Source organism: Erpetoichthys calabaricus, chromosome 13 (genome assembly GCF_900747795.2).
Source record: "Erpetoichthys calabaricus chromosome 13, fErpCal1.3, whole genome shotgun sequence".
In the NCBI taxonomy this organism is placed as follows: domain Eukaryota; kingdom Metazoa; phylum Chordata; class Cladistia; order Polypteriformes; family Polypteridae; genus Erpetoichthys; species Erpetoichthys calabaricus.
In genome coordinates this window covers 6,010,162-6,035,794 of record NC_041406.2, presented here as the reverse complement: position 1 = coordinate 6,035,794, position 25,633 = coordinate 6,010,162, and the positions used below count along the sequence as shown (strand labels likewise).

The 25,633-nt window shown below is 39.1% G+C and overlaps 1 protein-coding gene across 2 annotated transcripts in view; it reads right to left on the bottom strand.

Annotated features, from left to right (window-relative positions):
- dync1li1 (dynein, cytoplasmic 1, light intermediate chain 1) overlaps window positions 1–23,998 on the bottom strand; it is a 70,384-nt gene extending 46,386 nt beyond the window's left edge. Inside the window, exons 1-4 of one of the 2 annotated variants that reach the window (XM_051935653.1) lie at window positions 23,816–23,998; window positions 23,581–23,654; window positions 4,980–5,096; window positions 1–161 (exon numbers count right to left, since the gene is read on the bottom strand). The exon at window positions 1–161 is cut by the window's left edge and continues 70 nt beyond it. In XM_051935653.1, coding sequence (XP_051791613.1) covers window positions 1–161; window positions 4,980–5,096; window positions 23,581–23,654; window positions 23,816–23,928 — 465 coding nt within the window. In that variant the 5' untranslated portion in view covers window positions 23,929–23,998. The remainder of the gene's footprint in view (window positions 162–4,979; window positions 5,097–23,580; window positions 23,655–23,815) is intronic. The other variant, XM_028817905.2, reaches the window with a different exon arrangement.
- Window positions 23,999–25,633: the final 1,635 nt, after the last annotated feature.

The following is a 25,633-nucleotide window of genomic DNA, read 5'->3' as shown; positions in this document are numbered from 1 at the left end:
GGCCCATTTCTGTACAGAATCTAAAGCAGTCCATGGTCTTGACATGTCAACAACCAACATTACTAAAGTGTCTGGCAAGGTGCTGCATGGTATTGCAAATTTCTGGAGTCCTTTGTGGTAGAGATCACCGTCCAATATCCAAGCATTACATCGAGTATGATCTATAGAAATACAACCATTACTATAGTGTGCAACACAGGGGAGGGAAAAAGACAACAAAAGACTGAGCAAAAGGTCAATTGCTTTTTTTATTATATATATATATATATATATATATATATATATATATATATATATATATATATATATATATATATATATATATATATATATATATATATAGGCGGCACGGTGGCGCAGTGGGTAGCGCTGCTGCCTCGCAGTTGAGAGATCTGGGGACCCGGGTTCACTTCCCGGGTCCTCCCTGCGTGGAGTTTGCATGTTCTCCCCGTGTCTGCGTGGGTTTCCTCCGGGCGCTCCGGTTTCCTCCCACAGTCCAAAGACATGCAGGTTAGGTGGATTGGCGATTCTAAATTGGCCCTAGTGTGTGCTTGGTGTGTGGGTGTGTTTGTGTGTGTCCTGCGGTGGGTTGGCACCCTGCCCGGGATTGGTTCCCTGCCTTGTGCCCTGTGTTGGCTGGGATTGGCTCCAGCAGACCCCCGTGACCCTGTGTTCGGATTCAGCGGGTTGGAAAATGGATGGATGGATATATATATATATATATATATATATATATATATATATATATATATATATATATATCTATATATCTATTATATCTATATCTATATATATCTATATCTATATCTATATATCTATATATCTATATATCTATATATCTATATAAACACACACACACACTTCTGGTCAAATGTTTTAGAACACCTCAGTTTTTCCACTTTTTTCCCACCCAAAATTTCAATCAGCAAATGCAATGAATGACCTAAAATGGTGAAAGCATGGCACCTAAAATGGTAAATTGCCAGAGGTTTAAATTTAAAGTTTAGGTTACTGAAACTGAAAAAAAATGAAATTTCAGAATATTACAAATGGGCCGCCTTCCACTAATAGGTTACAACCTACAGATGTTCTGAAGCAATTAAACTAAATTAAGCCTTGCAAGTTGAAGCAAACAATTTGCACAGGTGTTCCAACTTCTGTTGATTACTTAAAAAACTCTCCATCTGACTTAAAGCAGAGTTGGAGCAGACTGTGTTACTACATCCTCTGAAGTACAACTTGAACAAAATTCCAGTTATAATGGCAAGAAAAAAAATGGCAGTTAAGAGAAATGAGACAGAGCATTACTCCTAGAAGTGCAGGCCTTTCATTTAGTGAAATTTAAGAAAAAAGAAAAAAAAAAAAAGTGTCAGAGAGTTCAGTGTTCGACACAATCCAAAAGGCAAACGGAAGAAACTCTAGGTCTGTTAGATATCTTCCCAAGTCACAACCCAATCAGGAGATAAGTTTCTGAGAGTCAAGCTTGTGTGATAGGTGCCTCACAGCACAACAGCATCAAGCACAGCTTAACAGTGGTTAGAAAAAAAAAAAGCAAGTGTCAGTTTACTACTGCGAAGAGGAGACTTTAAGGAATGGCTTTCTTACTTCCAATTGCACAAAGGAAGAAACACGGCCTTGAAATACCAGCCATGGACTACTGCAGACTGGAAGGAAGTCTTATGAAATGATGAATCAAAATTTGAAGTCTCTGGTTCATCACGCAAAGTGTTTGTATGCCACCGAGTTGGCAGAAGGACGGCTCCTCAATGTGTGATGTCAAGTGTCAAACATGGAGGAGGTACAGTCATGGCCAAACGTTCCGAGAATGATACAACTGTTGGTTTTCAAAAAGTTTGCTGCTTCAATGTTTTTAGATCTTTTTGTCAGATGTTTCTATGGTATACTGAAGTAGAATTACAAGCATTTCGTAAGTTTCAAAGGCTTACGTTTATGCAGAGAGTCAATATTTGCAGTGATCACCCTTCTCTCTTTTTTAAGACCTCTGCAATTCACCCTGACAGGCTGTCCCACTTCTGGGCCAAATCCTGACTGATGGCAGCCCATTCTTGCATAATCAGTGTTTGGAGTTTGTCAGAATTTGTGGGGTTTTGTTTGTCCACCCACCTCTAGAGTAGAGTATTGACCACAAATTCTCAAAGGGATTAAAGGTCTGGGGAGTTTCCTGGTCATGGACCCCCAAATTTGGATATGTTGTTCCCCGAGCCAATTAGTTCTCACTTTTGCCTTATGGCCTGGGGCGCCATCATCTTGGTCACCAAACTGTTCTTGGATGGTTGGCAGAAGTTGCTCTTGAAGGATGTCTTGGTCCCATTCTTTATTTATCCACAATGCTTCCACTGGGATCTCTCATTAGGAAACAATGTTAATTTTCACTCGCATGCAGATGACACTCAGTTATACCTTTCATTTAAATCAAATGAAGTTTCTCCGATGTTGTCTTTAATTAGTTGTGTTAGTGAATTAAAAGGAGTGGATGAATGAGAACTACTTGTCTTTAAACACAGATAAAACAGATGTTAATTGTTGAAGGGAATGACGTTGATCACAACAATATTTTGTCATCATTTAACGCAGTTGGAATCCCCATTAATTTTACTGAATCAGCCCACAATCTAGGAGTTATCTTTGACTCTAGCATGTCATTTAAAGCGCATATTACAAAATTGTCCAAATCATGTTTCTTCCATCTTAATGTTAGGAAATTAAGGCGCTTTCTAAATAAACAGGATTCTGAGATATTAATTCATGCATTTATTTCTAGTAGGATTGACTACTGCAATGCGGTGTTCACTGGATGTTCAAACTGTTCTCTATATAGCCTCCAGTTAATCCAAAATGTGGCTGCAAGAATTATTACAAGAACAAGAAAATACGAACACATAACTCCAGTTCTTAAATCCTTACACTGACACCCGGTTAAGTTTAGGGTAGATTTCAAACTCCTCCTTTTAACATATAAAGCATTAAATGGCCAAGGTTCAGCTTACTTGTCTGAACTTAAGATGACTTACAAACCAAAGCGCACATTAAGATCTCAAGATGCCGGTCTCCTTATGGTTCCAAGGATTAATAAAATAACAATGGGAGGTCGAGCTTTTAGTTAGTTACAGGGCCCCTAAACTGTGGAATGGTCTGCCTGCTACTATAAAAGAGTTGCCCCTTCGGTCTCAGCTTTTAAATCCCAGCTGAATCCCATCTTGGATGTTCTGCTGAATGACAAATAAAATTGAATTGATTGATTGATTGAAGACTCACTACTTCAGTTTAGCACACCCTGACTAGAGCTGCTGATTAACTGTACATACTGCATCTCTGTTGTTAGTCATTAGCACAAAAACAGAAGTAACATGATAGTTAGAATTGGATACTAACCCTCACCTATTCTGTTTCTCAGTACTCTAATGTGACACTTGGTGCCACGGCCCACCTGTCAAGTTGTTTTGCCTACATAAGGTAAAGTCATTCCTGATGGAGGATCGCAGGAATCGTGGGAAAGAGGGGTCCTTTCATCGGATTGGCTGGCCCAGCACTGTTTCAGCTGTGGAATGGCCAAATGGGGGAGGCTGCTTGATGGATGAGGTCTCCAGGACTCTAAATATATCCAAATCTTATTATGTGATATCATCTACTGTTAAATTCTGCTCCGTACTTCTAAATTTTTATACTGTATTGAGGATTTGTTCTATTCTGTGTATTGTATTGTATTGTATTGTATTGACCCCCTTCTTTTGACACCCACTGCACGCCCCACCTACCTGGAAAGGGGTCTCTCTTTGAACTGCCTTTCCCAAGGTTTCTTCCATTTTTCCCTACAAGATTTTTTGGGAGTTTTTCCTTGTATTCTTAGAGAGTCAAGGCTGGGGGGCTGTCAAGAGGCAGGGCCTGTTAAAACCCATTGCGACACTTCTTGTGTGATTTTGGGATATACAAAAATAAATTGTATTGTATTGTATTATTCTTAGATCAAATTGTGAGTGGCTGAGAAGCAGCCCCACGTAGCATGAATGGTCTCCAAACGGTTCTTGGATGTTTGGGAGAAGTTGCTCTTGGAGGATGTTTTGGTATTGTGTGATGGTCTGGGCTTCTTTTGCTGGAGGCAGAGTTGGCGACTTCAACAGAGTGACTGGCATTCTTAATCAAAAGGGTAACCATAGTTTGGCTGTTATATCAGCAAAAAGGTACAGGCTATTTTGATGAATCAAACATTTGAACAACATTTTGTACACTTAATGATTCCTTGACTTCATTGCCATTTGTTTTTAGTTATCTCTCTTGATTACATGAAACATTAAGACATTAAACAGTATGTATTTTCATAAAACAAAAACAAGAGGTGTTCTGAAACTTATGACCGGTAGCGAGATTGTACATAAACATAAACCCACACACAGTTTTAGAGGCAAACCTACGTTTTTTTGATCAGTAAAAACAAGTTTGAAAGAAAACTAGCATTGCCCAACAGAGCAAGTGAATACTAATCAGCAGCTGAAAATTTTACAATGATAAAGTAATATAGGCACAGTTTATTTACTTACAAATTCTCATAAAAAGGTAAAAAAGTGAATAAACAGTCACCATTTAAGACTGAGCATGTGACCTTGACAGTTACAGTACTGCTACCGATTTTGAGGCCTACAACTACATTTTAGTAGTAGTAGTAGTAGTAGTAAAACTGTTACATGTACAGAGCACAGTGAAATTCTTACTTGCATGCCCAACTAACATGTAACACGTCACTAATGTCTGGTGCCATGATAAACATACAGTCCCACAAAAGGTGGTGGGGAGGTTTCCTTGTGTGGCCCTGGACCACTTGACACCCCCAAGGAAATTGTGAATTCTGAGAAAAATGTCAGGTCATCAGTTCTAAATAAAGATAATATATGGTACAAAGTTATGTTTCCGATTTCAACCCCTGTAGCTACATAACAAACGTATCAGGTTTTGTGGCCACTTACCATCTCTGTCCTCATCATGTACATTAAAGTACATATACTCCAGTCCTCTTCCTTTCATGTATTCATCAATGCCTTGCAATCTTGCCATCAAAGTGGTTTTACCAGCACCATCTTCCCCTAGTGGTAAACATGTCATATTTAAATGGTTTAGGGTAAACTTAACACATGAAATTACAATAAGCAATTTTATAAAATTCTACAGTGTTACATAAAGTGGAAAAAAAAATCCCAATGGAAAAAAAAAATTAGAGATGCACGGATTGCATCAGTATTGGCCAATTGTTACAGATAAGCGGATATTTACGGCCGATTATTCACGTTGCAAAAAAAATTCCCATAACGCTTCAGCAAAGTAACTGCATGTGCGCACTTCAGCATTTGTGCAAATGACACAAGAAATGCTATTTGCAAACTCTGCTCCGAAAAACTACAAGACAAACTTAAAATTTCTCACCTCAAAGCAAACTAAGAAACATTACAAATTTCTAAAAAGCAAATCTGCTTCAGTCAAAAAACACTCAAGTAACTCTGACAACAGCTCAAGCATCGGATAGCCAGAGAAAATTCAGTTCAGAAATGTGTGAGGGATAGAATTTAATTTTAGTATTGTAGGCAGGATAGACAGACAGATCAAGTCAAAATGAACTTTATTGTCATCTCAGCCATATACAAGTATACAGATAGACGAAATTGCGAAGCTTAGGGTCTGTAGTGTAACAACATGACGTGCAAATAATAAATTAAAAACAGATACACACACACACACACACCTTTGTCATCCAGGAACTGCCTACACATTCTGACCATATGAAGCCGGCATTGTCCTGCACCAGGAGAAACCCAGGACCCACTGCACCAGTGTCAGGTCTGACTATGGCTTTGAGAATTTCATCCTGGTACTTCACAGCAGTAGAGGTACCATTGCCTAGCACGTGGAGATCTGTGTGACCCTTCAAATTTTGCCCCCCAAGACCATCAGTGGCCCACAGCCAAACCGGTCATCCTGGATGATGTTGCAGGCTGCAGAACATTTATCACGGCGTCTCCAGACTCTTTCACGTCTGTCACATGGAACAGGGCACCAATGTAGCAGCTGCCAATTGTGATATTCTCTGGCGAATGTCAATCGAGTTGCACAATGCTGGGCTTTGAGCGAGGTCCCACTAAAGGACATCCAGCTCTCATGCTACCCTCAAGGACTCGGTTTTGGACAGTTTGCTCAGAAACATGCACACCAGTAGCCAGCTGGAGGTCATTTTATAAGGCTCTGGCAGTGCCCTTCCTGTTCTTACTCGTACAAAGGAGCAGATGCCAGTCCTACTGCAGTGTTGATTTCCTTCTACAGCCCTGTCCAGCTCTCCTCGTGTAATGGCCCGTTTCCTGGTATCCCCTCAATGCTCTTGAGACAGTGCTGGGAGACACAGCAAACCTTCTTGCAACAGCACATATGGATGTTCCATCTTGGAGACAGCTGTACTACCTGTGCAACCTGAATGGGCTGTAGGTACTGCCTCATGCTACCAGTAGTGACAACGACATGAGCAAAACACAAAACTAGAGAAGAATCAGTCAGGAAGGATAAGGAGAGTAACGGTCTATGGCCACCATTCCTTTTTTGGGGGATTGTCTTGTTGTTGCCTCTCCAGGTCACCTGTTGTCACTTTCATTTGCACCAAAGCAGGTGACACTGATTCATAATCACTTGTGCGTCCTTGCTGGACAGAGCGATATTCCTGAAGCTCCACTGACTTGCTATTAGACTGGGATGATTAAGAGTTCCCTTCATTTTTTTTTTGAGCAGTGTAGATAAAAATAGATAGATAGATAGATAGATAGATACTTTATTAATCCCAATGGGAAATTCACATTCTTCAGCAGCAGCATACTGATACAATAAATAATATTAAAAATAGAAAAATAAAAGTAGAAAAGTACACATACATATACAGTCATACACGGAGCTGCTGAAAAGCCACTAAAACGGTAACTTGGATTTATAGTCAAAGGATACGAGATAAGAGATTACGCGTGTCAAAATATGAACTCTCAAAGCATTAAATATAAAATATGGACTCAAATGTGCCTTTTAAGGATATCAGAATACAAGAAGTAAGAAGATATAGTGGTAAACATTCCAGTGCATCACAAAATGTCTTGACTGGTAACACCACCTTTCCACACAAGGCACCAAGACCACTTAGAGGGCAGGGACATCAATAATAATAAAGTACTAAAATACAATCAATTGTTTAGAAATAAACGTCTGTACCAAACAATCAGATCACTGAAATTACGTCAGCAGGTCCTTTTGTGGCAGGGCTGACATGCAGTGGTTGGTTTGGGATGAAGTTCACTTTCACGGCAAAGAGGGACTTTGCAATTAATTGCAATTCATCTGATCCGTCTTCAGAACATTCTGGAGTAGATGCAAATTGCCATCATAAAAACTGAGGCAGCAAACTTTGTGAACCTTCATATGTATCATTCTCAAAACTTTGGCCACGACTGTACAGCTTGCCTGAAGAAGGGGCCCCGAGTTGCCTCAAAACCTTGTATATTGTAGTCTGTTTAATTAGCCATTAAAAAGGCGTCATGTTGTTTCACTTCTAATTGTACCCATAATGCCTAACACTGTACATCACCCTACTACTACAGTATAAAGCTTGAAAAAAAACGCAGGAAAGTAATCTACTGCCATCTAATGGATAAAATAACATGCTGCTGCAAAAAACTCGTGAGAGCAATGACGAGGTGAATGAACACATGATGCTGACACAGATAATGAAACTGATGCATATAGCACTGTATAACCAAACAGCCATGATATGCCTGGTTAAACAGACTGCCTGAAGTGTCCATCATGGTGAAATTACGTGTGTGGCAAAAAGGCAAAAATGACTGCAATCAAGTAGAAAGACAAGAAAGACATCAGCCCCCTAAGCACTGTTCACAATGCAGCAACATGTAACGGGTTATTTACTTTGTACACACTGGTGAGGCCTCATCTGGAGTCCCGTGTGCAGTTTTGGTCTCCAGGCTACAAAAAGGACATAACAGCACTAGAAAAAGTCAAGAGGACAGTAAATAGGCTAATTCCAGGGCTACAGGGAAAGAGTTATGAAGGTAAATTTTATGCAAACATTAGGAAGTTTTTCTTCACACAGAACCACAGACACAGGGAATAAGTGAGCAAGTAGTGTGGCTGACAGATGACAGAAGGACTTTCAAAACTAGACCTGATGTTATTTTTGAAGAATTACATGGATAGGAATGACAAGCTTTGTTGGGCTAAATAGCCTGTTCTCGTCCAGACTGTTCTAGTGTTAACCTGATTGTGTGTGTGTGCGTGTGTGTGCACACGCACGTGTAAAAACACAGAGTCTGCCTTTTCCCTTCTCAAGTAGTAGATTTTCACCAGCTGATTAACAGGGCACAGTGGAGTTTGGGTGGGTATCTAATGCAGTTGTTCTCACTGGACTACAAAAAAAAAAAAAAAAAAAAAAAAAACTCTGGCAAGAAGTACAGCAGCTCACAGAAGAGGGTGATGCTGCTGGGATGAGAATGAACAACCTTCAAAAATTTCCAGACATCCCTCTGCTGAAAACAGCACCTTGCTATTCGGAGGGGCTCTCCATTGGAGGCAGTTAAGTAGGATGGGACCCTGGTCACAAGTAAAAGGTTGAGATGATTGAGACACTGACCAATGAACGGGTACTGCAGTTGTTGTACTGGTGAAGCAAGAGTTACACCCTCAAAGTTTTTAAATTTTACCAGTCGATGCATTGCCCTATTATCACCTCTATTGTTTAAAAAATAAGTCAGTAAATTTATCAGTAAAAATACTGTAAATAGTGAAAAGGAAAAAGGAAAGTTACCTTGTGTTCTACCAAAAATACATTTCATTATTTTTTACAACCTAGTTCTGTAAAATATTTTTCTACCTTCAAAATATGGTACACACTGTTTACTATTACATTACAGTTACACTGAAAATAAATAAATAAAAAAATTGCTGTTAATTTTGCAATGGAAAACTGCTAAATAGCAAAGGTAAACAATTAAAAAATGTGTTAACAGTAAAGCGCTGCTTCAGTAACACCAAAGTTACGATATTTGTATAAGGACACACCCCCTTTTACTATATGAACCGGATACCTTTGAATAGTAGGGAAAAAAAAAAACAACTTAGCAGACTTATTTTTGCCTGTGTGCTGAAGGTTTTTTGAGGTTATGGAAGTGGATTTATAGTGGGTTGTATTCAGTAAGCTGGCACACCTTAAGGACAGACCGCGTACACCACAAAAGCAAACTCTGCTTTTCCACCAGACAATGTGCTGTAACTTCTTTAAATGTTGAATTCTTTTCAACGTGATTAATTAAATAATAGATGTCTGCATAATCTGCAGTGGGCTGGCACCCTGCCCGGGATTTGTTCCTGCCTTGCACCCTGTACTGGCTGGGATTGGCTCCAGCAGAAACCCCCCAAACCCTGTGTGACCCTGTGTTAGGATATAGCGGGCTGGAAAACGACTGACTGCATGCATGCATATATAATAAGAGACTTCAGAAGCATAAGCCAAGTAATTGAACGCACAGAATTATTTCGTATGGCCTCAGAATCAACATGGCTGGTGTTGGGTAGAAAGAAACCAGGAGCAAAGATAAGGCTTTCCAATACTGTTAAAATATTGGGAGTAACATTAGCAGACAGTAATAGAGAAAGGAGGGAATGAAAAGAAATGTTAAAGAAGATAAATACAAAAACAGTTTGAGGTTATGAAATCTGACAAATGGAGGGGAAAATATTGCTTGTGACGGCGATAATATCTAAAAATTTTCATACTTAGCCACTGCCTTTTACACCCACCAAAGAAAATATTGAAAAAAATAATAATAAGGACTTGTTTTGTTTTCCTATGGGGATCAAAATGCAAGAAAATAGCCAGGAAAATAGTAATGAAACAGACGGAGGGAAAGGCTTTCCAGATATAGAACAGGAGTAGGTACTGAAACATACGGCAACAGTAGTAAATATAGCTTTGAGCAAGAAAGGAAAAATGGCAGACATGGTAAGAAATTTACTGGGTACAGAATTAAGAAAACTGTTAATATATATATATAAAAAAAAAAAAAAAAATGTACAAGTCAAAGCGAACTTTATTTAGTCATCTCAACCATATACAAGTATACAGATAGACGAAATTGCAAAGCTCAGGGTGCACAGAGTAACATGAAGTGCAAATAGAACATTTAAAAATTAAAATTAAAACACAAACAAGACAAGACAAAGTAGTAGCAGCAATATTGACATGTAGTAAGCAATATAAACATTGATGAAATGTATGGTATTATGCAATCTAGATACATATAGTCAAATGTGTAAATCTAATAAATAACAACAACAATTATTTCTAGAGCACATTTTCATACAAACAATGTAGCTCAAAGTGCTTTACATGACAAGAAAAAAGACAAAATAAATAATTAAAATTAGGGCACACTAATTAACAGAATAAAAAGTAAGGTCCAATGGCCACGGAGAACAGAACAAACAAAAACAAACTACAGACGGCTAGAGAAAAAAAATAAAATCTGCAGGGGGTCCGAGGCCACGAGACCACCCAGCCAGCCCCCTCTAGGCATTCTACCTAACATAAATGACCACAATCAGTCCTCATTGTATTCAATGTTCTCATGGAAGCATAAAGAAATAATAGATATAGATCATACAGAAATGATCAGTGTATGATAATAGTTATTTAAGACACATGTAAACAATGACAGGTCAAAATGTTTCAAAGAATGTCAAAGTGCAGTGTGCAAAATCCTTAAAGGTCAGTATGAGATTTTCAGTTCTTTTTCTACCTGCACACTCGTCTTCACAGGACAGTGGCTCGCATGTATAAAAGTTCTGTTTTTAGAGGTGGTTGAGGCAGTGAGGAAGATCCCAGGGGGCAGCCTGGTGTTAAGGAGTCTGTCTGATAGCTTGGGGGTAAAAACTATCCTGCAGCCTGGCACATCCGACTATGATGCTGCAGTATCTTCTCTTGGATGGCAGAAGTGTGAAAAGTCCATGTGAGGGGTGTAAGGGGTCCTGAACAAAGCTGCAGGCCTTGCGGACACTGCGTTTGTAAAATGTGTCACTCACTTTTGTTGCCAGCGGTTTAGACATTAATGGCCGTGTGTAGAGTTATTTTGAGGGGACAGCAAATTCACACTGTTATACAAGCTGTACGCAGACTACTTTACAATGTATCAAAGTGTCATATCTTCAGTGTTGTCCCATGAAAAGATAAAATATTTACAAAAATGTGAGGGGTGTACTCACTTTGTGAGATACTGTATGTATATATATATATATATATATATAAAAACAATTATACAGTAATCCCTCCTCCATCGCGGGGGTTGCGTTCCAGACCCCCACGCGAAAGGTGAAAATCCGCGAAGTAGAAACCATATGTTTATATGGTTATTTTTATATTGTCATGCTTGGGTCACAGATTTGCGCAGAAACACAGGAGGTTGTAGAGAGACAGGAACGTTATTCAAACACTGCAAACAAACATTTGTCTCTTTTTCAAAAGTTTAAACTGTGCTCCATGACAAGACAGAGATGACAGTTCCATTTCACAATTAAAAGAATGCAAACATATCTTCCTCTTCAAAGGAGTGCGCATCAGAGAGAGAGAGAGAGAGAGAGAGAGAGAGAGAGAGAGAGAAAAAACCAAACAGTCAAAATCAATAGGGCTGTTTGGCTTTTAACACTAGAATTACCAGAGCCTACGAAAAAACTCGTATATCTGGCCCACCTTAAATCGCTTCTTAAATCCGTTCACACCTCTCCGCCAGCATCCTTTGTCCTCTAAATGTGCTGATAAAAGACAAGCTGCCAGCAGCCGGCTATTCCATCCCCCCACCGACTTAGAACGTGAGCGAAGTTTTCCCAGCTCATGCCTTGATTGATTATGTGGGAGTGAAGTGGAGTTTTACAGTGGAAATAAGAGATCATTATTCTAAAGTAATCTGTGTAAACACATTGTTAAAACAGAAACTTTTTCATATTTTAGTAATAAATGTTACAAAATGTAGTAGGCATAAACTATAGAATATATAAAGCCCGAGTTCCAAAGATCAAATAAACACTTTCACAAAAGCTTCAAGAATAATTCAACAGCTTTTGTGGCGTAGCGCGCTAAGATTTGCCTCTTAGTGCAGAGCAGCTTTTTCCTTGCCTCACAGACCTGAGTTCTGTTTGCCCGGGTTGTCTGCTCTGCTCATTTTTAATTGTCATTAATAAGATACAAACGAAGGGGAAAAACTGTACAGAGAAAGGGCAAAATATAATGAAATCAACAAAATAGAGTTAAGTATTTAAATCAATAGCAAAAGCAGAAATATTTCCAAATGTCTTAGAAATGTACAAATCATGCTGCTGTGCTTTTCTGAATGTAGAATAAAAGAAAAACAATACCAGCTAATTAAATGAGATGAGTGCGATCAGGTGTTGTCACCGATTAGGAATCTGGTTGGAACAAAAACCTGTAGCCAAAAGGGGCCACAGGACAGAGTTTGGGAAACATTGGGTTAGTGGGAAAGGAATTAATAGAAAAAAAATAAATGCCAAAAGGTCAATGGAAAATAACTAACAAGTATATGGTGGGAAAGGAATGAACTGGTAATATATAGTACGAATGTAACAATTCACAGATTACTGCAGAAATGTGAGAAAGTAGTAATGGATGAATGGAGAATAAAGACAATTTGAACAGGGGTCAATAGAGAAAAGGTAAAGACCTTTAAAGATGAATTACAGTATATCGGGGTGGGGGGGGGTTGTCACATGTGGTGAAATGGTGACGGGTTACAGTGAGATAGCATATGGGTCAGACCTTGTGTGTATGCTCAGAGCTAAAACACTGAAAAGAAAAAGTAAATGTAAGTGAAAGTGGACAAACAAAAAACGGTTTGTTCAAAGTAATGGATTTTAGACAAATTATTGTTTTTTAATGTTTGCATCAGTAAAGTAATGACAACCAATAGCAAACTGTGTACTGGTGTTTGATCCCGACAATATTTTCAAATGGTTTAATGATTGGCATATTTATTATAGTGCATGGATTTCAGGTTATGGTGAAACTTCACTTCCATTGGAACATCTTGTAAAGAAAAAAGTCATTTACTACAAAGTTATACTGTAGACCTAAAAATGACTTTTTTTTAAAACAGTAAATTTCTGGTAACCCCAGCTGCCAGATTTTTAACGTAAATTTTACATTTTTTTTAAAATTGTGTATGGTTAAAGAATAAAGAGCAAGGCCATGAATACAAAAGGACAAAACCATGGAGACTCTCTGCTACAGTATGAGGAGCCTGAAAGTCTAGGATGATCTCAACAATAGAGCTACTAATCCTTTAGATCAAGACAAGCCAGTTGAGATAGCTTGGCAAATCAATGGGGAATGCCACTTGGGCATCTTATTTTTGAGGCGTATTGGACACTTCCCACTAGAACAAAACCTAGATAAGCCACAGAAATCGCTTCTTCTAGTTTGCCTCTGAATACTCCCAGAAAGACCTGCTCTGGTCTGACAAGATGCATCCAATTTGAAAATGAAATGACATGAAAAACAGCCTATGCAAAGTGTACAGTTTATGCAACTGATAAAACTCAACCCAAAAATATTATGTATCACACAAAGCAAATTCACAACAGCATTTGTTTCCTTTCTTTTGTGCCACTGGAGAACTTCAGAATGGAATATGAACACGGCACAGTTCTGCACACCAGCTTACAACTGCCCGGTCTGCACAAGTCATTTTTTTTTTTTTTTTAAATTAATTAAACAGCTCTCCCTTTCTGTTTATTCTGCACAAATCTGAGAGGCAAAACAAAGACAGGTGTGAATGGAACCCCAGCACAACCTAATGAAGCAACAAAAAAGAAATTAAATTCTTAATTTAGTATTCTTTTTGAAAAATCAACACTCCATCAGTAGCTCTGCCCTGTTTGCTGTAAATTCAAGAGCGTAATTAAGGAAGCTCATGAAACAGCATCAGCCTCAAAAGGTAAAAGTATGAATTAGAGCAGGGAGACAGTCATCTGTCACGAATTTAAATTTATCCTCTCCTTAGAGATGGAGATCTGCTCTGGAGAGGAGAGGAATGAAGGTCAGTAGGACCACCATGACAGAATACATGTGTGTGAATGACAGGGAGGTCAGTGGAATGGTGAGGATGCAGGGAGTACATTTGGGGAAGGTGGACGAGTTTAAATAATTGGGATCAACAGTACAGAGTAATGGAGAGTGTGGAAGAGAAGTGAAGAAGAGAGTGCAGGCAGGGTGGAATGGGTGGAGAAGAGTGTCAGAGGAGTGATTTGTGACAGACGGGTATCAGCAAGAGTGAAAGGGAAGGTCTACAGGATGGTAGTGAGACCAGCTATGTTATATGGGCTGGAGACGGTGGCACAAGAGACAAAGCTGGAGGTGGCAGAGTTAAAGATGCTAAGATTTGCACTGGGTGTGACGAGGATGGACAGGATTAGAAATGAGGACATTAGAGGGTCAGCTCAAGTTGGATGGTTGGGAGACAAAGTCAGAGAGGCGAGATGGTGTTGGTTTGGACATGTGCAGAGGAGAGATGCTGGGTATAGTGAGAGAAGGGTGCTAAGGATAGAGCTGCCAGGCAAGAGGAGAAGAGGAAGGCCTAAGAGAAGTTTTATGGATGTGGTGAGAGAGGACATGCAAGTGATGGGTGTGACAGAGCAAGATGACGAGGACAGAAAGATATGGAAGAAGATGATCTGCTGTGGTAACCCCTAAAGGGAGCAGCCAGATTTGGATTTTTTTTTTTGTTTGTTTGGATGGATTACTGCAGTTCCCTTTTCTCAATGATTATAAGATTAAATAAACAGAGTGGCTGGCCGGAGTCTTGACTCTTAAGATGAGCCACATCTTTTCAGTTCACTCTCCTGCAATGGCTTCCTGTCTAAATATTAAAAATACTACCAATAGTAATCAATTATGGCAATTTCCAAATGACAAACTTCTTTTAAACACTTCTAAATTAAATTAGTTGCAATATATAATATTCACTATATGGCCAAAAAAAAAATAAGCAGACACCCCTCTGAGTTATTGACTTCTGGTTAACAGGGGGTGCAGCTGAAACACCTGAGCATTAAAACCAAGCACAATAATCTGCAGCAGCAGAATGGGTCATACTGAAGAACTCAGTGACTTTCAATGTGGCATGGCGATAGGATGCCACCTTTGCCACAGGTCAGTACATGAGATTTCTGTTCTGCTACATCTTCAGTCATCTAGAAGTACTGTCATTGTGAAGCAGAGGCATCAAGGAATACAACACTTCAGCAACAAAACTGGTAGAACATAGAAACTTGGAGATCAGGGCTGCCAAGTGCTGAAGTGCATAAAAACTGCTTTAACAATAAAATTTAAAAATACCACACACAAGTCTAGGTGTTAAATACCTTTAAAAAGGTAAGCCAACCTAGATATGCATAAGAACTGCAAGTCGGGCATTTCATGAAATGGGTTGGCATGACTGAGCAGACGCACACAAACTTAAGATCTACACATTTACACAAAGAAAGATGATAGATAGAGAAGACAGACAGATTAATTAGATAGATACTTTATTAATCCCAAGGGGAAATTCACATACTCCAGCAGCAGCATACCGATACAAAAAACAATATTAAATTGACACTTAGTGTGGTAGGTAGTAGGGCTTTAGGGACTTTCCAAACTCAATTTGATGTTTTTTGGAAGAAATAAGTGGATAGGACTGGTGAGCTTTGTTGGGCTGAATGGCCGGTTCTCGTCTAGAGTGTTCCAATGTTTTAACTTTGTGATATCTCCTCCCTACTACAAATGGTAATGAACCTGTAGAATACCTCATTGTGACAATATACATCAGGGGGTTTTCTTTCTTTTTTAGCCTTTCTGGCATATTATATTAGAGAGAACTGTGGTTTGTCATATTTATTTATTGGACTTCTATAAAAAAAGACAAATTTTCCCCAGATTGGGAAAAATTCAAGATCCCCCTATTCACTTTGTCGGTAGAGTATAAAAGCTCTCAAGACTCTGGCATGGCAAGTATAAAACAAATTTAACAAAAATACCTCTGGAGCAAATAAAGCAAGATGCGTGTTCTTGCCTTGTAATCACAGGTGTGCTTTTATAGATATGAATATTCCAGAACATTTTTAGCATATGGCTGATTGCCTGAAAATTTCATGCTAGTACACTTAAAACTGTATATATAAATGTGTGTATAAAGTTATGCATTTACATATATTCATGAAAATGGAGTACATTTTTGTTGCAGAGACTCAAGGTCAGAGGCTGCTTCGTCGAGTTAGGTCTGCATAGTTTAACTCAATTAGACAAATGCTGACACAAAGCATCTTTGTTATACTTGCAATCTTATGGTGTCCTTTCAAGGAAACTCCAGGCCCAAAATGATGCAGCTGCCCTAGAGTTGCTTATTTAGCATAGTTGCAAACCTTATGAGCCTAAGAGACCAAGATATTGAAGTGTTATAAAAAGATATTCACCAATACCCTCTGGGAAGAAATAAAAGATAAACCAATCAACTGTCTCTTCACATGGCTCCACAGGTCACACCTCTTTAAACCCAATCCAGACATGGAGGTATTTCTGCTCAAGAGACCCCTTTTTAAACTCCAATTCACTACCCTTTATTCAAATTTATTCTAACCTAATTGGCAGACTTTTTCATTATCTTATTGTTCCACAATATTTAATTTGTGGTGCAATGCATTCCTGCTACTACAAGAAATCATAAAGTATGAACACATAATTCCAGTTTTCAAGTCCTTACACTGGCTCCCAGTTAAGTTCAGGGCGGGATTTCAAATTCCTCCTTTTAACATTTAAAGCTTTAAAAAGGCCAAAGCCCAGTTTACTACTCAACTTTTTTTTTTTTTTTTTTACAATCCAGAGAGCACATTAAGATCTCAAGACACCAAAATATTTAATATTAATAAAAATATCTGCAGGAGGTCGAGCTTGAAGTTACAGGGCTCCAATGCCATGGAATGCAAGAGGTGGCCATTCAGTCTCAGCTTATAAATCCAGGCTGAAGACTCACAATTTTAGTCTGGCATACCCTGACTAGAGCTTCTGATTTTCTCAGCATACTGTATCTCTGTTAGTCATCTGTAGAAAAAGATAAATTAATATCATTCATAAACCGTTACTAACCCTCATCTATTTTATTTCTCAACTCAGTACCGTGATGTGGCACTAGGCACCCCTTCTCTACTGCTAAGTAGGGTTGCTAGGTCCTGCAGATACTCCCATCCCAATGACAGCAGAAAACACATCTAATGGCACTGTGGACTGATTGATGCTTAGGAGTGGGGGGTGTTCCCTCATTTGAATTTTATAGCGGTTGATGTATCGGGGAGAACTCCAAGAGGAGGGGACATCGACAGTGGCAGGAGATTTTGGGCGGCAGCACGTTCCTTTACAAAGGCAATGGGGACCACTGCCAATACGGTGTTGTCCAGAAAACAGCACGACGAGTTCAAAAATATCCCAACTGGAGTGAAAACTGCACATCTGGCAACCCTGTTGGCTAAGCTGCTCTCCTGCCAATGGAGAAGACATCTCAGAAAAAGGTGCATTAGCATTAATCGACAGAGATTCTTTGATCAGATTGGAAGGCCCAGCACAGACTGTACTATAGAATACCCAGGAGAGGGTAGGTAGCCAGTTGGTCGAGGTCTCCAGGACTAGGACGGTGTCCAACTTTGTCTTTGACTTTATGTCTTACAACTTTCATTTCCTTCATTGCCAAACAGTCATATTTCAACAATTAACAGATATTTGTGGCTTCTAATGATATCAGTTTATACTTTGTTTTATGTATCTTTAAACCCATCTCATTAATTTTACTAATTCTGTATTTAGCAATTTGTATAATCTATACTCATTTACCTGAAAATTAGGCCTGGGTAAAAATATCAAATTTTCCTTTTAATCGTTATTTTTAGATTAAACAATTCAATAGTGTCTCAAAATTGATCTCGTAACTCTCAATCCTGCTCAATTACTATATGTAGATTTTTGCTTATCTTCATTTTTTGGCATCTGATTCAGTACGTGCCGCTAATACATCTGTTAAGGCTTTCTACAGAAAAGGCAATCTACTGTCTCATATAAAAATGGTGTGTCCTCCTTAACTGAAACCAGCACTTTAAAACACTTAGATATGTGGACTTACTACAGATTCAACCAGTTCACCAGTAAAGAATAACTAGACCAAAGCCATATGTAAGCTATGCAAATTGCAAGAACTGTTATAACACAAATGATGTGACAAATCATTATCCGGATGTCATCCATAAAAACAGTTGGCTTCCAAACAAGTAGAGCCTAAGCGATCTACACTGGAGACAGCAATTAGCTCCAAGCTTCCATTTAATTTGCCTCATGTCCAAAAACTGCTATAGATTCTATCTGTAAAAACACAAGACCCTATACCATTGTTGAAAATGAGGTCGTTTGACAAACTATATGCTATAGTACCCAGAAAGCAAATGAGTGAAGTTATTGTACCGAGGCTTTATGAAGGTCTTGAGCAAAGCATTGCCATGTTTCTCAGGTAAGTGGAGAGAGAAGCCCTAAGTTGTGAAAGCTGGACATCAAGGGCAGCAGATTCCTACGTGACACATGCCACTACATTAAAAATGACTGGGCACCTGTGGTGGATGGGTTGCAGACAAGAGCACTGAATGCCAGTCTTCATTATCTATATGCACCGCTGCTGAGATGGCAGGCTGTCGTTTCAAAAAAACCTTTCTAGCATTTGCAATGTGCTTTTCCATTGTGTGACCGCATCAATCGCAAATTTGCGAGTTGCCAAGTCCAATAAAACGTTGCTTCTCTTTAAGCCTGTGGCTAATTGTATTGCTGCGGTGGAAAAAGTTAGTAGTGCGCCACACCCAGCCAAGCAAGCAGGCAACCGTAGGAATTTTCAGAGAAGCCCGAGAAGCAAAGTACCGCATGGATCATATTAGTGGTGTTGTCAGTCACAATGTCTCATGCTTTGTCTTTTATGTTCCATTCATCTAACACTGCTGTCAACAAGTATCAGCTCTAGACGTTCGATTTCAAAATGCTTCCTTTTGTCTGAGAAGGAACTGCGAGGTCACGTTTTTCAGACTGATTAACATGTCTTCAGTTGCTCACGTATAGCAGTCATATTTAACATGCAGAATTCTAGAAAGACACAGTGGGAAGAGTTATCTTTAACTTAAACTAATTCAAGATTTTAAAATGTCCAATAAGGGAAAGAAATGTGGCTAACAGGTTAGTTGAAGCGTGTCTATATGGAGAATCTTAACACACAAAAGGTTACTGAACAGCATTCTGTCCTTAAGAAGCAATATTTGATTATTGTATTAATACTCACAAGAGGGTATAAATGTTTAATAAAGTAGATGTCAATGTATTGCATTAAAACAAGGGCCCCCATAATATGCATGGACTCTGATGTGGCAACACATACAGAGGGAAAAATAAATATCGAACACGTCAACGTTTTTCTCAGTAAATATATTTCTAATGAGGCTATTGACATGAAATTTTCACCAGATGTCGTTAACTAACCCCTACTCTCTCTTCCGTTTCCTTTTCCGGTGTCCTTTTGGTGGTGGCGTCTACTCTAAGTACCATGATGTTCCATTTACATCATTTAGCAGACGCTCTTATCCAGAGCGACTTACAACAGTATTTGTTAGTTTTTCGCATACCCCTTGGGGTCAGAGCGCAGGGTCAGCCATTGTACAGCACCCCTGGAGCAATTACAGGTTAAGGGCCTTGCTCAAGGGCCCAGCAGAGTAGGATCTCTTTCGGCAGTGACGGGGATTCGAACTGGCAACCTTCGGGATACCAGCGCAGATCCTTAGCCTCAGAGCCACCACTCCGCCTGGATGTTCCAAAAATGATGGAATGATTAAAAGCCAGAAGTCTGTATGACCATCAGCATCAAGTGACTCCATGAGAACCCTAACTACAAAGAGGACTATTTCATTTATGTTAGGTAGAATGCCCAGAGGGGACTGGGCGGTCTCGTGGCCTGGAACCCCTACAGATTTTATTTTTTTCTCCAGCTTTCTGGAGTTTTTGTTTTTTCTGTCCACCCTGGCCATCGGACCTTACTCCTTTTCCAGGTTAACTAATGTTGCCCTATTTTAATTTCTTATTTTGTCTTTTATTTTTCTTTTCTTCATTATGTAAAGCACTTTGAGCTACTTTTTGTATGAAAATGTGCTATATAAATAAATGTTGTTGTTGTTAACAACCCAAGTAATCCACACATGAAAAGAAATAGAAACAAATAAGTCCATAAATTAAAGTTGTGTAATAACGTGGAATGACACAGGGAAATCAGTATGGAACACACTAACTGAAATTTATTTAACACTTTGTAGAAAAGCCTTTGTTGGTAATGACAGCTTCATGACGCCCCCCCCCGTGTGGAGAAACGAGTCGCATGCATTGCGCAGGTGGGATTTTGGCCCCTTCTGCCACACAAACGGTCTTCAAATCTTGAAGGTTCTGGGGGCCTCTTCTATGAACTCTGATCATCAGTTCTTTCCATAGATTTTTTTAATGCGATTCAAGTTGGGCGAGTGACTCGGCCATTCCAGCAGCTTTCTTGTCTTTACTCTCAAACCAATTGAGTTTCCTTGGCTGTGTGTTTGGGATCCTTGTGTCTTGCTGAAATGTCCAGCGTCCTGGTAGATGGCAGCAGATTCTTATCAAGAATGTCCCACTACATTTCTCCATTCATCCTTCCTTCAAATATATGAAGTCTGTTCAGTGTTGGGGTGGTGTTTCTGGGGTGATGTGCAGCGCCATTTCTCCTCCAATGACATCCAAAGTGTTCCATTTGGCTCTCATTTGACTAGACTCTGTTCTCCCAGTATTTCATTGGCTTGTCCAAATGTTGTGAAGCAAACTTTAAAACGAGCTTCAATGTGCTTTTTCTTCAGCAGTGGAGTCTTGCATGTTGAGCAGCGTACATAGAGGCCATGGTGGTGGAGTGCATTTAACTAAGAAAAGAAAATCCGAGCACATTTCTCCAGTTTTGAGGTCACTACATTGGTTACCTGTGTCATTCAGAATTTACTTTAAAATACTGCTTATGGTTTATAAAGCCTTAAATAATCTCTGCTCCATCTTATATTTCAGAATGTCTGACATCTTATACTCCAAATCGTAACCTTAGATCCTCAAATGAGTGTCTCCTTAGAATTCCAAGAGCAAAACTTAAAAGAAGTGGTGAGGCGGGAGGCCTTCTGCTGTTATGCACCTAAAATCTGGAATAGCTTGCCAATAGGAATTCGCCAGGCTAATACAGTGGAGTACTTTTAAAAAAAACTGCTGAAAACAGATTACTTTAACATGGCTTTCTCCTAGCTTCATTTTAGTTAATTCCTTATGTTCTGTATATTCACTTAATTATTATTCATGGTGGCTCCAAAATCCGTACTAACCCCTACTCTCTCTTTTGTTCTTTTTCCGTTTTTTTGTGGTGGTGATCTGCGCCACCACCACCCAATCAAAGCACCGTGATGTCCCTACATTAATGGATTAAAGACCAGAAGTCCATATGACCGTCATCATCAAGTCCTTCCATGAGAACCCTGAATACAATGAGGACTGATCATTTATGTCAGGTAGAATGCCTAGAGGGGGCTGGGTGGTCTCATGGCATGGAACCCCTGCAGATTTTTTTTTTTTTTTCTAGCCGTCTGGAGTTTTTGCTTTTTCTGTTCTCCCTGGCCATCAGACCTTACTTTTAGTCTATGTTAATTAGTGTTCTCTTATTTTAATTCATGTCTTTTTTTTCCCCTCTTTCTTCATCATGTAAAGCACTTTGAGCTACATTATTTGTATGAAAATGTGCTATAGAAATAAATTGTGGTTGTTGCATTACTTACTGGAGCTGCTAATTCCAGGTCTTTGTGAAGCTCTCGGGAGTGGTCCTTGGCTCTTAGACATCTCTGATTATTCTTTGGACTCCTCTGTCAAAAATCTTGCAAGGAGTACCTGGTGACATGATGTTCTTCCCACTGCTCACTGGAACATTCAGAAGTTTAAAAATATGTCTGTCACCAATGCCAGTGTGTTTTGCAACAATAAGGTTGTGAAGATCTTGAGAGACCTCTTTGCTTTTACCCATCATGAGATGCTTCTTCTGGGACATCTTGTGAATTAGAAACCTTTTTAGAGGCAATCAATTAGGACTAAACCCAGCTGATATTCATTTGCACTGATAGGAGGCCATCAGGATTGCTTTCTAAATCCTGACAGATGTCAGCTGCTTTCTTGGCTTTCCAAGCCTTTTTTGCGCTTCCTTTTCTTCATGTGTTCAATACTTACTCCGTGTCATTCCACTTTATTACACATACATTTATGGACTTGTTTTGATTTGGGGGGGGGGGGGGGGGGGGGGGGGGGGGGGTACATGTGGATTACTTGTCTAACTTTCATGTCAGTAGCCCCATTAGAAATATATTTACTGAGACAAATGTTGATGCGTTCAATACTTAGTTTTCCCACTGTACATTTGATAAAATATGGTGAATTTATGAGTGTAGTGCTAAGAATTTTTTTTTATTATTATTATTAAAAGAGCAATAGTATTTTGTTTCAAATTTTGCAAATACTGATGTTAACTGTTCATTACTAATCAAGTATTGCTTCTTAAATATCATTCCATGCTTATGTACAGTATAGGTTATGAAGTCACTATGTAGACACCCTTCAAATAAATTGTTACCGAAATCTGTCGTATTAATGTTCTCTATGCATGATTAGGGAATCTCTAAAAAAGAGCCAGTGCTTCAAATATTCAATCAACATAAAATCGTTATTGAATAGAATCTGGACATCAGTGCGAATCCCCAGTCCTCCTGAGACTCCGCTGCAGCTCTCTGCACCTGCATTCAGTGAAGAACACAATAATAAACCAAACTGTTTTGCATGGATACCTATTTTGCAAATTGCCTTGTGATATGTATTACATCAATATCTACATAAAATAAAGACTGACTAATTGTAGGCTTCACACCAACCACTTTAGGGTGGCTTTAATCTTATGGAGAATGTTTTAAAAAAAGTACATGAATGAAAACAATAATATGATAAAGCAGCCAGAAAAAAAAGGTGGCAGGAGGCAGACAAGCTGGTGGGCAATCGTTAAGCCCCCTTCCCCTTTAAGCATTAAATACTACATAAACGTTTCAATTAAGGCAGTAAGAAGGGATTAAACCGTGCAGCCCCGCATTTTGCGCAGAACATATGTGCTGGTCAATCGAGTGCGTGGTGGAAGTCGCTGCGTGCGTCCATCCCTAACAAAACTGCTTATACGTAATAGAAAAGGGATACCAATTCAAATATCTCGTCTTGGTCGCCTGATGCGACAGGTCTGCTGAACTGCACAGACAGACACACATTGCACCGCAGCAGTGCGCTATAATCACATCACAGACCGGGCTGTAGCACCAAAACCGTCACATAGAATTACTCACCCAGAATTAAGACGTTCTTCCCGGAAGGCAGCTTGGAGCGCGAGTGCGTGGTGACCTCACTCAAGATAGAAGACCTGCATGTCAACAATCATAAGTCAACAATTATTTATGGTAAACGCATATCATAACGGGGACTGTCATTCATTGAGCTGCTCCAACGGTGCCAGCCGGCGGAACCCAAAAGTGAACTTCTCTTAAAGAAATGAAAAGTACAGTAACAAAAGGACGTGCATACCATAAGTTCTGTCCCTCATCATCACCACCACCACCTTCTGTCACTTCCAAGGCGCTGTTATTATTTATATTAGAAGTGGAGGACGCCGAAGCAGTTCTTCCGAAGGCGGCCATCTTTACTGGCGGTCTAATGTTGCGGCTGAAGCGGGCGGCGGTTTATTGACCAATCAATAGTATGGATCCGCCTCAAGCGACACAAGCCTTGTCCAATCAGCAATTATATAGCAAAACCAAAAGGAGGTGTTGCCTTCTGATCACGACTTTGACTAAACTGCCAATGGCTGTGTCTGTTAAAATCATCTGACAGCTGTTTGTTTATCTCTCAGTGTAGAGGTAATTCGATTGGCTGTAAAATCCTCGCTTTCATTAATGATTGGTTAAAGTCGTTGTCATTCACCACTCCACGTTGACGCTAGGGGAGGATTAATGAGGACGTCAATATTACCACGGAAAACATGCAGTTTATTTATATACGTTCAGCTATTTGTAGGCGTTTTGTCGCAGGCACCCGTAGGTCACGAGGCCGTCAGTTAATATAAAAATCAGTTTCTTTTCCGAACTGTTACACTTTTGACGAGTCAGAGCGAGAGACTTGCTAAAGGAGGACCCGGATATTCATTTGCATACCACCTGTTGTCTGAGTGTGGCATACGGACTCCACCTGTCAGCGCTTTATTTCAGCAGACCAGACTAGCAGGCGACTCTGTTAACAATGTCAATACAAACATTAGCAGGTATTTTTTTGTGAGGAGCGTGAATTTAACACAGCTAGTTCTTAACAAAGAAGTTTTTTTTTTCTTTCGTAATTATTTAGTATTTGACGGGCCATGTCGTGTCTCTCTCTTCTTCAAAATCCTGAGTATTGATTAGATGGGATCAGGATGCTTTTCTTGCTTTTGTAGTTTCCCCTTCATATCACAAAGACCAATGTGCTAGAATAATTATAAACGCATAATTCATGGCATTTATTGCAAATAACTTTTCTATTATCGTGACGCAAAACGTATTATCGTGACGCACCCAAACGGGATATTAACATTAGGGATCTATAAGTAACTATGCTCCACCCTCACTTAACTTTAAGGTTAGTATTTGTGGTTGGGGTTCGCGAGTCTAATGATTTAAGACAGTGGGGGCGGCGACCCCTCCGATTTGCGTCACGATGATAGAAAGTAGCCAAATAATATTAAAGCGCTATCATTTAACATTGTTCTTAAGTTTTATCAAGTTAAATAAGTATTTTCTATGTTTATACAGTATATCGACAAGGATGATGAGAGTTTGTTCTGTAGGAATGAATGGGAACAAAAAGATGCACCATATGTTGCCCAAGTTATTTTGAACAGATTTGCAAGCGTTTCAAGATGTATTTTAAGGATTCTGACTTTTTGTTGTATAGCATTGGGGGAAAAAATGGAAACTATTTATTTACTAGCTGATTACCCAGTTGCTTCGCTCACCGAGTGCAAGGGAAAAAAATAAAATGTATTTCTAAAATAAGTTTGTTAATTGCCAATTTTATTTTTCAACAAATAAAGAGCATTTACAATAACATAGAAATTAATATAAACAACATTATTAACATCATTATCATATGAGAATATGAAGTAATATATAAGAACACATTGCATATAAATATAAATTATTAAACAGTAAAATATTTTGATAAAAGAATTTGAACAACATATAAGAAGCATATAAATTATTAAACAGTAAAACATTAACATTTAAGAAGATACATTGAGTACTACTGCAGTGCTTTCGGATATACTACATTTTTTGTTTGCCCATTACGTGCATAAAAGTATACATTTTTTGG